At 44.6% G+C, this 15,560-nt stretch overlaps 1 protein-coding gene across 1 annotated transcript in view; it reads right to left on the minus strand.

The window, feature by feature from the left end:
- LOC109864824 (alpha-1,3-mannosyl-glycoprotein 4-beta-N-acetylglucosaminyltransferase B) overlaps nt 1–15,560 on the minus strand; it is a 183,789-nt gene that overhangs the window by 51,416 nt on the left and 116,813 nt on the right. The window contains exons 9-10 of the mRNA XM_020452798.2: nt 1,067–1,197; nt 593–700 (exon numbers count right to left, since the gene is read on the minus strand). Of these exons, the coding sequence (XP_020308387.2) occupies nt 593–700; nt 1,067–1,197 (239 nt within the window). The remainder of the gene's footprint in view (nt 1–592; nt 701–1,066; nt 1,198–15,560) is intronic.

Consider the following 15,560-nt stretch of genomic DNA (forward strand, 5'->3'; position numbering starts at 1 on the left):
ATCCCATTCTAGCTGAATGTGTCATAGTTCTAATTGTACCTATCCCCATTCAAATAAACAATTGAATATAATAAATAAAATACTCTTCTTTAAATACGAGTATTTGCTAAATACATGTAAGCATTAATGTATAGAGAGTGGTGAGCTGGTCTGCTTGGTAAAGAATCTCTGAATTGAGAAAGCCTTGGTCCAGGACGAGCGGATCAATAGTGAATTGATTGGGTTAGACCAGGTTTTGGGGATATTTAAAGTTGAGCTGTGTAGTGCTAGGGCAAAAACCGAAACATTCACCCAGCACCGAGTTTGGAGAACCCTGGGTTAGACTACAGTAGCAGTATTCAGGCTGATATCCATTGCTCTTAATAACACAGTAATCAGAGACATTAAACAGTCTTTACAGCTGGAGTCTGTATGGTGACTTGGAATGTATTCCAGTACTGCAGGGCTCAGAGACTTGAAAACTAATATTTGAACATACACAGACTTTAGTAGATAATATGACACATGCACAGTGAGTGGATGCTAGTAAGCCCCATGTACGCACGCACGTGCACACACACACGCACACGCACACACACACACACACCCATACCTTGAGTTTCTGGATCTTTCCGGCCAGGGAAGAGTGGGTGCCCACATGCTGGAAGAGAGAGGGCTTGAAGCGAATTCTCAGGTTGGCCTTCTGCCTGTCGCAGTGTTTCTGTGTGTGACAGGCAGGGGAGAGGTGGGAAAGAGGAGGAGGGAGAGAGAAAGAGAGTATGAGTGTGTGACAGGCAGGGGAGAGGTGGGAAAGAGGAGGAGGGAGAGAGAAAGAGAGTATGAGTGTGTGGGAGTTGCACCATTTTCTGAGACTAAGACCAGTTTGGAAAGTCATAGTATTTACATGTAACCCCTGCTTGGATACTCTGTAACAGATCCGTATTTTCTCTCTCTCTTGAAGTAATCACTGATCTAACATGACTGGGTCTGAAGGACAGCTTGTACCAGGACAGTGGATACCACAACATATAAGGAAAGGTTTACTTACAACTGGGCCTAGGTTTACCATGGGGGAGGTTGAACTTACCGCGTCCTTCTCTGGGTTGCACACCTTAACCCACATGATGTGATCCAGCAACCAATCAATTGGTTTGTCCTTGTAGAACATTAGCATAAACTCAACGATCAGCGACAGGTCCACGGACTTGAACATCTTACCTGAGAAGAGACGATATGCAACTTAGTTACACTGCTTGACATCATCAAATAGCACCAAAGGTTGTTCAGCTAGTACCTTGTTCATTTCTAAACGTTTCATCATATCTTGAGCCTATGAAACACTACTTCCCAATTGTAAAGCGTCCCTTAGCTCCTATCCCAAGGCCCTTTGTGAAAATCTGAAAGGTCTGAAGGGATTGGACAGGTTTTTGAAATATGGTTATAACTACATTGCCCTCTGCTACTTGGACAATTATATCCTTTCAGATGTATTAAAAGGGGGGCCATTTGGAATTGGTGAAAAGTAGAAAGTGGAGTGCAACAAGGACCTAGAACAGAGGCTAAACTTAGCCAATGTGCTCTGAAATGAAATCAGAATGAAACAGAATTGACACGCACCCTTGAGCACTGAATTTAATCTAATGTAATGTAATTGTCAGATTAATACTGATTAATGCATTAGAGGCAATTTCATAAAGTCACCAAGTGGGTTAGAAGAGGAAAGCATGTTTGGTCAAAAGGAGGACGTTTGCAGTATGTTGTTTAAAGGAATTTGATTATTTTACAGGTGTTTAATTGTAATGCTTTGAAGCTCTTTCCACTATAATGTTTTCCAGCTATTATAGTCATTACAAAGACAGATGATTCAAGAACAGAAATACCACATTTTTGCTAGAGTGTAAGAACAGGATGTATGGTCTTGTTTGTCCTCATATGAAACATAATCCAACAAAATACACATGCACTCAGCCACGCACCTGTGCACACTGAATTAAAAAAGTATTCTCCTCTCCTCTCCAAATGCCTCTCCCCCAGTCTCTCTTTATACCTCCCTACCCCTCTGTACATGAAACCACTTCTCTCTTCTCGCTCTCCTCCATCCCTTTCTCTCTGGTTACAACATCTCTACTGAGCTCAACACTCTTTCCCTGGTTGAGCTGTAGCATTCACCCTCCTATTGCAAGGTTTACAATGCCACAGCAACATGGGTTTATGAGAGAGAGAGCGACAGAGAGAGAGAGAGAGAGAGAGGAGAGGAGAGGAGAGAGTGGAGAGAGAGAGAGAGAGAGAGAGAGATGGGGTAAAGCGCTTGTGTAAGGGTAGGAGTTACAACTCATTAGAATCCACAGAGAGGTTGAGGGAAAGAAGGATGGAAGGAAGGGAGGAGAGAGACAGAAAGGGGAGGATGGAGCAAGAGATGGGTAGAAACAGAGAGGGTGAAAGGTCAGGTGGTCAAGTGAGAGGAGTTCAGCTAACAGTCATTATAGAACCTGATGGGGAAGGGGGAGTGTAGGAGTGGAGAGATGGACTGTAAGATAGGTAGAGAAGGAGACAGACATAGTGAGGGAAAGTGGGGCGAACATTCATTACAGGCCTGCTGACAGGGAGAGATTAGGGAGGTGGCTGCAGGAAGGAAGGTGTGTGTGTGGAAGGGTGAGAGAGACTCATCTCTTCAGTAGGTCCTATGATTGAGTGTAGTCTGGCCCAGGGGTGTGAATGTGAACGGAAAGGCACTGGAGCGACAAACCACCCTTGCTGCATCTGCCCGGCCGGTTCCCCTTTCTCCACTGGGATTCTCTGCCTCTAACCCTGGTGCTCTCCAATGCCATCCCTAGGAGGGCTGCGTCACTTGAGTGGGTTGAGTCTCTGACGTGATCTTTCTGTCCGGGTTGGCGTCCCCTCGGGTTCATGCCGTGTGGGAGATCTTCGTGGGCTATACTCGGCCTTGTCTCAGGGTAGTGAGATGGTGGTTGAGTTGGTGGTTGAAGATATCCCTCTAGTGGTGTGGGGGCTGTGCTTTGGCAAAGTGGGTGAGGTTATATCCTGCCTGGTTGGCCCTGTCCGGTGGTATAGTCGGACGAGGACACAGTGTCTCCCAACCCCTCCTTTCTCAGCCTCCAGTAATTATGCTGCAATAGTTTATGTGTTGGGGGGCTAGGGTCAGTCTGTAATATCTGTAGTATTTCTCCTGTTGTATTCAGTGTCCTGTGTGAATTTAAGTATGCTTCCTCTAATTCTCTCTCTCTCTTTCTCTTTTCTTTAAGAACCGGAGCCCTAGGAACACTACCTGGCCTGATGACTCCTTGCTGTCCCCAATCCAACTGATTGTGCTGCTGCTCCAGTTTCAACTGTTCTGCCTGCGGCTATGGAACACTGACCTGTTCACCGGACGTGCTACCTTGTCCCGGACCTGCTACCTTGTCCCGGACCTGCTGTTTTCGACCCTCTCTCTCTACTGCACCTGCTGTCTCTAACTCTGAATGATCGCCTATGAAAAGCCAACTGACATTTACTCCTGTTGCACCCTCTAAAACCACTGTGATTATTATTATTTGACCCTGCTGGTCATCTATGAACGTTTGAACATCTTGGCTATGTACTGTTATAATCTCCACCCGGCACAGCCAGAAGAGGACTGGCCACCCCTCAGAGCCTGGTTCCTCTCTAGGTTTCTTCCTTGGTTCTGGCCTTTCATGAGGAAGCCGCCGTGCTTCCTCATCTGCATTGCTTGCTGTTTGGGGTTTTAGGCTGGGTTTCTGTACAGCACTTTGTGACATCGGCTGATGTAAAAAGGGCTTTATAAATACATTTGATTGATTGATTGATTGAGAGAGAGAGAGGGGAGGTGGGATGCTGGAAGGAAGGTGTGTGTGTGCGTGTGTGTGAGTTAGTGGAAGGGGGTGAGAGTGAGTGAATGAGTATAGAAGGATTACAGAATGAAAGTGTGCCCGCATGTGTGTGTGTTCGTGGGTATGTGCATAATAGCGAGGGTTCTGTGATTGTGTGCTGTCTCTGATGTGGAATTCTGCTTTCATCAGGCAGGTGTGTGATCTCCTGAGTCAGTCACTACATCAGGCAGTAGTGTCCGTTTCAGTGAGTCACCGACTCACAGAATAAGTAGGCTCACTGAACCCCGGATCTGAGACCCAGTATGACCCAGTGACTCACTTAGACTGACTCTACTGATTGTTCTCAGAACAGGGCAGCTTACCAATTTAAGAATTTCCTCACACTGACCTATGTTGTCTAGGGGAAAAATATAAGCTAAGTGACGAAGGCATAAAAAGGTCAACACGTACACACCCGCACACACCTTTGGATAACCTCTATGGGCAGCCACACGCTGGGGATAACCTCTATAGGCAGCCACACACCTGGGGATAACCTCTATAGGCAGCCACACACCGGGGGTATAACCTCTATAGGCAGCCACACACCTGGGGATAACCTCTATAGGCAGCCACACACCAGGGTATAACCTCTATAGGCAGCCACACACCTGGGGATAACCTCTATAGGCAGCCACACACCGGGGTATAACCTCTATAGGCAGCCACACACCTGGGGATAACCTCTATGGGCAGCCACACACCTGGGGATAACCTCTATAGGCAGCCACACACCTTTGGATAACCTCTATAGGCAGCCACACGCTGGGGATAACCTCTATAGGCAGCCACACACCTTTGGATAACCTCTATGGGCAGCCACACGCTGGGGATAACCTCTATAGGCAGCCAAACACCTGGGGATAACCTCTATAGGCAGCCACACACCTGGGGATAACCTCTATAGGCAGCCACACACCTTTGGATAACCTCTATGGACAGCCACACACCGGGGGATAACCTCTATAGGCAGCCACACACCTTTGGATAACCTCTATGGACAGCCACACACCGGGGGATAACCTCTATAGGCAGCCACACACCTTTGGATAACCTCTATAGGCAGCCACACACCGGGGTATAACCTCTATAGGCAGCCACACACCTGGGGACAACCTCTATAGGCAGCCACACACCTGGGGATAACCTCTATAGGCAGCCACACACCTGGGTTTAACCTCTATAGGCAGTCACACACCGGGGTATAACCTCTATAGGCAGCCACACACCTGGGGATAACCTCTATAGGCAGCCACACACCTGGGATAACCTCTATGGGCAGCCACACACCTGGGGATAACCTCTATAGGCAGCCACACACCTTTGGATAACCTCTATAGGCAGCCACACGCTGGGGATAACCTCTATAGGCAGCCACACACCTTTGGATAACCTCTATGGGCAGCCACACGCTGGGGATAACCTCTATAGGCAGCCACACACCTGGGGATAACCTCTATAGGCAGCCACACACCTGGGGATAACCTCTATAGGCAGCCACACACCTTTGGATAACCTCTATGGACAGCCACACACCGGGGGATAACCTCTATAGGCAGCCACACACCTTTGGATAACCTCTATAGGCAGCCACACACCGGGGTATAACCTCTATAGGCAGCCACACACCTGGGGATAACCTCTATAGGCAGCCACACACCTGGGGATAACCTCTATAGGCAGCCACACACCTTTGGATAACCTCTATGGGCAGCCACACACCTGGGGATAACCTCTATAGGCAGCCACACACCGGGGTATAACCTCTATAGGCAGCCACACACCTGGGGATAACCTCTATAGGCAGCCACACACCTGGGGATAACCTCTATAGGCAGCCACACACCTGGGTTTAACCTCTATAGGCAGCCACACACCGGGGTATAACCTCTATAGGCAGCCACACACCTGGGGATAACCTCTATAGGCAGCCACACACCGGGGTATAACCTCTATAGGCAGCCACACTCCTGGGGATAACCTCTATAGGTAGCCACACACCATAACTTCAATGCTGAGTTATACAAAACAGCCTTTGAATGCGGTCTTATAAAAAAATGCTCAGGTTAAATGTCAAAAGCATAACATTTTCATCTGTATTTTATGGAGAGCCATTTAACTATCTGTCATCTTTCCATTTTCTACAATGTTGGCTTCAATTTGAGGTCTAATGTGACTGTATCCATGAATCAACACCTCTCTCTCTCTAACAATCCACTCTTTCTTGCACTCGTATGCACAGCCATACACGCAGATGGCTGCCACCTGATTCTCCCTGATTGTGCCGGCTGCTAGCCCTGTCACGCTGGTTAGCTGCGGAATGCTAATGAGAGCAGAGGGGAGAGAAAGGAGCAGTCGCTAACCACTAGCTAGGGCTCCTAAAAACACCTGAGAGAGCCCCATCGGAGCACAACCCATCAGATTACTGCTCACAAATCCTCCTGACGCCTAGCCGGAATGATGTATTTTGCGCTGCATGGCTTATCCTGTGAGGGGAATATTGTTATGGTGTGTCTCGGATCATTATCGTCACAGTGACGGCTAATTATCTTATGTAATTGTGTTTTGAGGCAGTCAAACACTGACTGCACTAAGCCTCAAACAGAGGCTGTGTCGTTCTATGGCCGGGTAATGATGCATGATGAGTATAGGAGATTGGATACATGTGCACAAACCAGGCAAACCTTCTTCTCAAAATTAATTTCTCCATCTTAAGGGAATAAGAAGCAAAAAGGTAAGAGTATCATCATTTTCACGAACTCTTATGTCTAAAATCTCTAAAAGGTGACGACCTTGAACTCGGTAAGCCTAAATCTTGACATGAGATTTCAAATCAGTCTATTCCCTTCCCTACTCCCTCTCTCATATTCTCAGACAGAAAAAGAGGGATGGAGAACGGAGGTTGGTGTCTTTTCCATGACCAATGTTGTTGACAGCCCGGCGGCCATGATTCAGCGAGCTGCTCTTCGTGACGGTCGGGAGAAGCGAGCCTGCCGGCTTATCAAAACTCTGGGGCGAGTGTGCCTCAGAGCGGCATTCAGTCACGGTTGTCGAACTGGGCCCGCTGTCCCGGGCTACCCGTGAGGACCATGCTCTCCAATTAAATGTGAGTGGAGAGGGGGATAGAGAGAGAGAAAGAGAGGGGGAGAGAAAGAGGAGATAATGAGAGAGAGAGAGATGCGGGGGAGACAGGGAGAGAGAGATGGGAAGGAGAGCGAGAGAATGACAGAAAGAGGGGGAAAGAGAAAGAGACGCTCACCTCAATTTCCTCCACGGGAAGCCCGGGTACGAATCTACAGACTAAACTGACAGGCAGACTTTACACGCTTAGCTAAGCACAGCAAGTAACAGCAATGGATATGGCATCCGTCAGAAGCTTATTTGACACGCTTTCGCTTTATGTTTGATAAGTGGAATAGGAGAAGGCCCACGCCAAGCAATGTCAGTCTGCAATTTCTACTCAATTGAAAGTGAATAGCAATCTGAGCTTTGTTAACCCCCCGTTGTGTTCAGTAATATAGTGTTGTAGCTCAGTTGAGAATTGAATACTGTTGCTTTAAGAATGTATCAGGCACGTTGTGCATGTACAGAGGTGTGAGGATTGGATGAGTGAGGTTTGTACGAGTTGTTAACATGTTGATCTGAAGTAAAGACGTTCAGTTTAATTGCACAACAAGCCTCCGTGCATTAGTAACACCCCCCATGACAATAGGCCTCGGAGACAACATTTAGTCCAGTAGCAACATATTCCATAGACATCTATCATTTTATTAGTCAATTGGCTTCCAATAAACTATTCCCAATAGGTAGAAGTTGCCTGTGGGCAGAGATCTCAGATCAGCTTGCCCTCTCCTAATCTACACTTAACCATTAGGGGGGAAATTCGACTGAACTTAGATCAGCGCTTACTCCCCAGTCCTTATATATCCTACTCCTTAGTCCCTATACATCCTACTCCTTAGTCCCTATACATCCTACTCCTTAGTCCCTATACATCCTACCCCCTAGTCCATATACATCCTACCCACTAGTCCCTATACATCCTACCCCCTAGACACTATACATCCTACCCATTAGTCCCTATACATCCTACTCCTTAGACACTATACATCCTACCCATTAGTCCCTATACATCCTTCTCCTTAGACACTATACATCCTACCCCTTAGACCCTATCCATCCTACTCCTTAGACCTTATACATCCTACCCCTTAGACCCTATCCATCCTACTCCTTAGACCCTATACATCCTACTCCTTAGACCCTATACATCCTACCCCTTAGTCCCTATCCATCCTACTCCTTAGACCTTATACATCCTACCCCTTAGACCCTATACATCCTACCCCTTAGTCCCTATCCATCCTACTCCTTAGACCTTATACATCCTACCCCCTAGTCCCTATACATCCTACCCCTTAGACCCTATACATCCTACCCCTTAGTCCCTATACATCCTACTCCTTAGACACTATACATCCTACCCCCTAGTCCCTATACATCCTACTCCTTAGACACTATACATCCTACCCCCTAGTCCCTATACATCCGACTCCTTAGACACTATACATCCTACCCCCTAGTCCCTATACATCCGACTCCTTAGACACTATACATCCTACTCCCTAGTCCCTATACATCCTACTCCCTAGTCTCTATCCATCCTACTCCTTAGTCCCTATACATCCTACTCCTTAGTCCCTATAGATCCTACTCCTTAGTCGCTACCCATCCTACTCCCTAGTTCCTATACATCCTACTCTCTATTCCCAACCATCCTACTCCTTAGTCCCTATACATCCTACTCCCTAGTCCCTACCCATCCTACTCCCTAGTCCCTACCCATCCTACTCTCTAGTCCCAACCATACTACTCCTTAGTCTCTATACATCCTACTCCCTAGTCCCTACCCATCCTACTCTCTAGTCCCTATAATCCTACTCTCTATTCCCAACTATACTACTCCTTAGTCACTATACATCCTACTCCCTAGTCCCTACCCATCCTACTCTCTAGTCCCAAAACATCCTACTCTCTAGTCCCTATATATCCTATTCCTTAGTCCCTTTACATCCTGCTGGTCCTATATATCCTACTACTTGGTCCATATACATCCTGCTGGTCCTATAGCTGGGAGGTCTTTGCTGGGGGAGATGGGGCTGGAGGGATGGTGTGGAGAGAGCAGAGTGGACATCAATCACTGGTTAAGCTGAGCCCCGAACAGCACTCTGGGACTTATTAGAGTAAAGTGGAGCAGCAGAGGCTCATGGGAAAGAGTGTGGCACATGCAGTGTAATTGTGTGTACGTGAGACTGTGTGTGTGTGTGTGTGTGTGTGTGTGTGTGTGTGTGTGTGTGTGTGTGTGTGTGTGTGAGGGGGATTCTCCATGTGTGTGTGTGTGTGTGTGTCAGAGAGAGAAAGGGAGAGAAAGAAGTCTTGTGAATCATGGAGGAGAGAGGGACTATGTCAGAGTGGAAAACGTTGAATAGTCCCCTATTTGGTGAAACACTTAGGGTGGTTCTCTCATAGACAATATAACATATTATAAACTTGGCAAAAAAAGAAACATCCTCTCACTGTCAACTGCATTTATTTTCAGCAAACTTAACATGTGTAAATATTTGTATGAACATAAGATTCAACAACTGAACACTAACACTAACAGAAATGGAATAATGTGTAACTGAACAAAGGGGGGGAGGGGTCAAAATCAAAAGTAACAGTCAGTATCTGGTGTGGCCACCAGCTGCATTAAGAACTGCAGTGCATCTTCTCATGGACTTCTCCAGATTTGGCAGTTCTTGCTGTGAGATGTTACCCCACTCTTCCACCAAGGCACCTTCAAGTTCCCGGACATTTCTGGGAGGAATGGCCCTAGCCCTCACCCTCCATCCGGGCTCTTCGCTGACCATGGCAGTACACTGACATACCTGTCTTGCAGGAAATCACGCACAGAACGAGCAGTATGGCTGGTGGCATTGTCATGTTGGAGGGTCATGTCAGGATGAGCCTGCAGGAAGGGTACCACATGAGGGAGGAGGATGTCTTCCCTGTAACGCACAGCGTTGAGATTGCCCGCAATGACAACAAGCTCAGTCCAATGATGCTGTGACACACCGCTCCAGACCATGACGGACCCTCCACCTCCAAATTGATCCCGCTCCAGAGTACAGGCCTCAGTGTAACGCTCATTCCTTCAAAGATAATCGACTACGGGATGCTGGCCTTCTAGGCAGAGTTCCTCTGTACAGTGTCTGTGTTCTTTTGGCCACCTTAATCTTTTCTTTTTATTGGCCAGTCTGAGATATGGCTTTTTCTTTGCAACTGTGCCTAGAAGGCCAGCCTCCCGGAGGCGCCTCTTCACTGTTGACGTTGAGACAGGTGTTTTGCAGGTACAATTTAATGAAGCTGCAAGTTGGGGACTTGTGAGGCGTCTGATTCTCAAGCTAGACACTCTAATGTACTTGCTCAGTTGTGCATCGGGGCCTCCCACTCCTCTTTCTATTCTGGTTTAGAGCCCGTTTGCACTGTTCTGTGAAGGGAGTAGTAGTAGACAGTTTCTCTTCAGTTTCTTGACAATTTCTCACATGGAATAGCCTTCATTTCCCAGAACAAGAATAGACTGACGAGTTTCAGAAGAAAGTTATTTGTTTCTGGCCATTTTGAGCCTGTAATCGAACCCACAAATGCTGATGCTCCAGATATTCAACTAGTCTAAAAAAAGACAGTTTTATTGCTTCTTTAATCAGAACAACAGTTTTCAGGTCTGCTAACATAATTGCAAAAGGGTTTTCTAATGATCAATTAGCCTTTTAAATTTTATTTTATTTTATTTTTATTTTACCTTTATTTAACCAGGTAGGCAAGTTGAGAACAAGTTCTCATTTACAATTGCGACCTGGCCAAGATAAAGCAAAGCAGTTCGACAGATAAAACGACACAGAGTTACACATGGAGTAAAAACAAACATACAGTCAATAATGCAGTATAAACAAGTCTATATACAATGTGAGGTGAGAAGGGAGGTAAAGGCAAAAAAGGCCATGATGGCAAAGTAAATACAATATAGCAAGTAAAATACTGGAATGGTAGTTGATAAATTATAAACTTGGATTAGCTAACACAAGGTGCCATTGTAACACAGGAGTGATGGTTGCTGATAATGGGCCTCTGTAGGCCTATGTAGATATTCCATTAAAAGTCAGCCGTTTCCAGCTACAATAGTCATTTACAACATTAACAATGTCTACACTGTATTTCTGATCAATTTGATGTTATGTTAATGAACAAAAAATTTGCTTTTCTTTCAAACATTTTTGCTTTTCTTTCAAAAACATTTCTAAGTGACCCCAAACTTTTGAACGGTAGTGTATGTGTTGTGATAATTGCGTTGTTTGCTCTATAACCTGTTAGTTCATATGCCTTGCCACTGTGATATATAGGCCGAGGCGATAAGAAGACATAGTGGAAGAATGAATTCAACCACACATTTGTTTCATTACAAAACCGGAGAGCAACATCTTTCCGGTGAAGTCCACAAAACATATTGCATGTAAACAAACAGTTACACGACCTACAGCATGGTCAAGACTACTAAACTATTGATTTAGAACCAAGGAGTGTTACCACAAGTCACAAAGAAAACAGGAGCTGCCGCCAATATTCTTGCACCATTTCAACATCATCTAATCCCCTATGCTTAGTCTAATACAGTGACAACTAAAAGATACCAAAAACAATTTAGTCCAATCAACGTAAGCTAAATATGATGTGGCTATCCATGGTAATGATTTGTGTGTGTGTGTGTGTGTGGTGTGTGCGTGCATGCAAGTAGAAAAAACTTGGCGAAACACCAATCCCATACTCCGCTCTTTGATGTTGCCTAAACGTTCTATCATACAGTACACACTTTTAGTTTTTGTTGACCATGGCTACCTAGCTAAAAAGCTTCCTCGCTAGCCTAACTTCCTTTTATGGGCAATGATGTGCCAGGCCAGCTAGTTAACATTAGCATACTACATCTAGCTACATGTTGAACTTCCATCCTCTCAGGCCAGGGGCACAATGTAGGAACTTATGGTTGGATCAGAATCGCTGTTATAATCATCGGCCAGCACGGAGAATTAAGTAAAACCACAAGACCAAATCCCTATCTTCATTGCTAATTTAGGAGAGGGACGATTTTAGCTAGCTGGCTAGCCAGCCACCCATGTGGTCTGTCTGTGTCTGGCACCTGTCAAACCCTGCCATAATGGCGGCTATGGGATTCTTTGGTTCAGTTTACCTTGGGACACAACGAGATGCAACAATAAATAAATACAAATCTGTCAATAATGACATTTGGCTTGTGATGTGATTGGTCTGAAGCCAAATCCAAACTGGCCTCCCTTGACACTTTTTTGGGGTGTGTCAGGAGCATTCACAGCTGAGCTCACTCAGTTTAGCACAACACTGATTGGCCATTATTTGATTTATTTTTTATCAAGGGAGGCCAAATTCTCGCTGGCTTCCCTTGCACTTAAATGCTACTACGGGAGGCAACAATGTCCTACTCTTTCTGACCAGAAAGCATCAGATACGCTACACATACTGAGACAGATGGGTGATGTTTCGTTCCCTCGGATGCTTTCTCCAGTGAGATACATTCAGCCTATTGTGAATTGAAGGACATTTATGAAACACAGAGACGAAAGATAAAGTATTTTGTATGTTTTTTTCTTGGTACATTTTTTGAGGAAGCCTGGCTTCCCTTGGCATTCATGAATACACGCCACTGCAATACTCGTCTTTCACATTTATCAGAGAACAAAACAAAAGCACACAGTGGTGGCCTCTTGGGGGATTTTCAGTGGATTCGGAAATTTGTTTTTTACTGATCAGCAGAGAGTCACAAGACACCATACCCCTCTTAAGCTCTGAATGGAAATGTTTGAAATGTCAAAGGCCACAGTCATAGAGTGGAATTCAGCTTCAGCCAGACTATTAGGAGTCCCATGACAAAAACAGACCATCAGAGAAGGGTTTATTTGGGTATTTTACGCTCATCATTTCAAATCAATCTGCACCATGTTTTTATTTCAGTCATAGATGAGTTCTGGGGGGTAAGGATAATGTATATCACTATTCGTTTTCATCAAAAGACACAATTGACTCTGATACTGAGTTAGTGGGTGTAGTTAGACAGCTTGTCTACATGATAGACCCCGTGGGGTCTGTGTGTGTCCGGCACGTGTCAAACCCTGCGGAAGAGCGGCTAGAGGATTCTTTGGTTCCGTTTACCTTGGGACCTGGCCCTGTGCTGGCTGTCAAAACCTCTTTACTTTGGGTCGGGAAACAACTAGCTCTGCACGAGCCCCAAAAACACACCACATGTGTTTCCCATTTTCTCACCAAAGATAACACAACCACTGAAAAGTTTTGGCTGCATTTAAAAAATGTTCCCCTTCAGTTCACTTTAATTGGAAGTTGGAACTGCTCTCACTAACCGAGACTGTGGCCTTGCCTCTAAAATCAATTCAATTTCCTTCAGCTCCAGTCAACAGAGCACTGTATTTTCACATGCCAGCTACCCCACATTGAAAGATTCCGGAAGATATAAGTAATTGATTACTTTCTGCAGTATAATTAGAGCAGAGATCAAATGCAGGTTAAAGCTTCAATTAATTTCGCCAGCTTTAATTCAAAGTGGGTACTTTGAAATGTAGTTCTGACAAGTTGGAGGGAGCTTAGAAACAACTTTCCTGCCAAGCTGTAGATTTGATTATAACCGTCTGACTAAAATAGCTTACCTTTGCCATTGGTCAGCATTATTCGTATGAATAACCAAGTGACTTTCGAGCCCATTGTTCAAGTATCAGTGTCCTACTTGTGGGTTCATAGGAAGTCCCTTTTTTTGTGACCTTAAGTCATAAATGTTTAACGTTCAGTATTAGAGCACCTGGCTAGTTCTTCTGGCTAGGATTGCAAAAATACGGTAACTTTCCCCAAATTCCCTGGTTTTCCAAAAAACACGGTTGGAAGATGCCTGGAATCAGGAGGGAATAAGCAAGAAATCAACCAGGATTTCTGGAAAACCTAGGAATGTTGGGAAAGTTACCGGATTTTTGCAATCGTAGATGTACAGGCACTCAACAGTAACGTAGTAGGGCTAGCTCTTTAGGCTGTAGTAACACTGCTTTGGTGACACTGAGGGTGTTTTCATATATAGTCCTCTTTCAAAGAACCGATCTCAGTCCTCTTTAAAGTGTACTATGCGGTAAAAAGTCAAAAGAACCCCGCTCTCTTTGTATTCACAGTGACCTTGCCTTTGAATGAGGACTCAACTCTTTTGCCAGTTCACTTCAACTATTTTGTGAACCGAGTCCTCTTTGCATTTACATTGGTATGTTTAGAAAGAAACCAAGATCTTTTTCCAAGTGCAGGACAAGCCATTCAATCAGAATGTGTTATCGGACAGCTAGATATACAGTAGCAGTCAAAAGTTTGGACACATCTACTCGTTTAAAGCTTTGCACACACTTGGCATTTTCTCAACCAGCTTCATGGGGTAGTCACCTGGAATGTATTTCAATTAACAGGTTTGCCTTGTTAAAAGTTTATTTGTCTAATTTCTTTACTTCTTAACGCGTTTGAGCCGATCATTTGTGTTGTGACAAGGCAGGGTTGGTATACAGAAGATAGCCCTATTTGGTAAAATACCAAGTCCATATTGTGGCAAGAACAGCTCAAATAAGCAAAGAGAAACAACAGTCCATCAATACTTTAAGACATGAAGGTCAGTCAAATTTCAAGAACTTTGAAAGTTTCTTTGAGTGCAGTCGCAAAAACCATCAAGCGCTATGATGAAACTGGCTCTCATGAGGAGAGTCATGGAGTGCTGCATCAGATGACCTGGCCTCCACAATCACCCAACCTCAACCCAATTCAGATGGTTTGGGATGAGTTGGACCACAGAGTGAAGGAAAAGCAGCCAACAAGTGCTCAGCATATGTGGGAACTCCTTCAAGACTGTTGGAAAAGCATTCCAGATGAAGCTAGTTGAGAGAATGCCAAGAGTGTGCAAAGCTGTCATCATGGCAAAGGGTAGCGATTTCAAAGAATCTCAAATATAAAATATACTTTGATTTGTTTAACACTTTTTTGGTTACTACATGCTTTCATATGTGTTATTTCATAGTTTGATGTCTTCACTATTATTCTACAATGTAGAAAAAAGTAAAAAATAAAGAAAAACCCTTGAATGAGTAGGTGTGTTCCAACTTTTGACTGGTACTTTACCTACTTACATTTTGGAAGCGAATAGATTGCATTTAGCTAAAATATGAGACATAATAATTGTATTCAAAAGACACTATTAACATGTGCATTTTATTGGTAAAATAATACATTGCAATAGAATAACTGCAGAATAAATTATGATGTAATTGTAAATTGTACACCCAAGGTATGCTGCTGTACTGCCCCTTTAAGAACTAGAAACTATTTTGTAATCTATGTTGTGATTCTCACCAAATTGCTTATCTTCTCACACTTTTCAAACCCCGCAATCAATAAACAGCTTATGAAGGTATCTTAGCCAATAGATCACATACTGCAAACAAATAATCTAAACTAAAACCTAATTTAGGAATTTCTGTGCGTCCTTAACAATCGCCAATCAATATCCAAAAACAGGACACATTTTTTTCTGCCTAA

The sequence above is a fragment of the Oncorhynchus kisutch genome, linkage group LG19 (genome assembly GCF_002021735.2).
Source record: "Oncorhynchus kisutch isolate 150728-3 linkage group LG19, Okis_V2, whole genome shotgun sequence".
Taxonomy (NCBI): domain Eukaryota; kingdom Metazoa; phylum Chordata; class Actinopteri; order Salmoniformes; family Salmonidae; genus Oncorhynchus; species Oncorhynchus kisutch.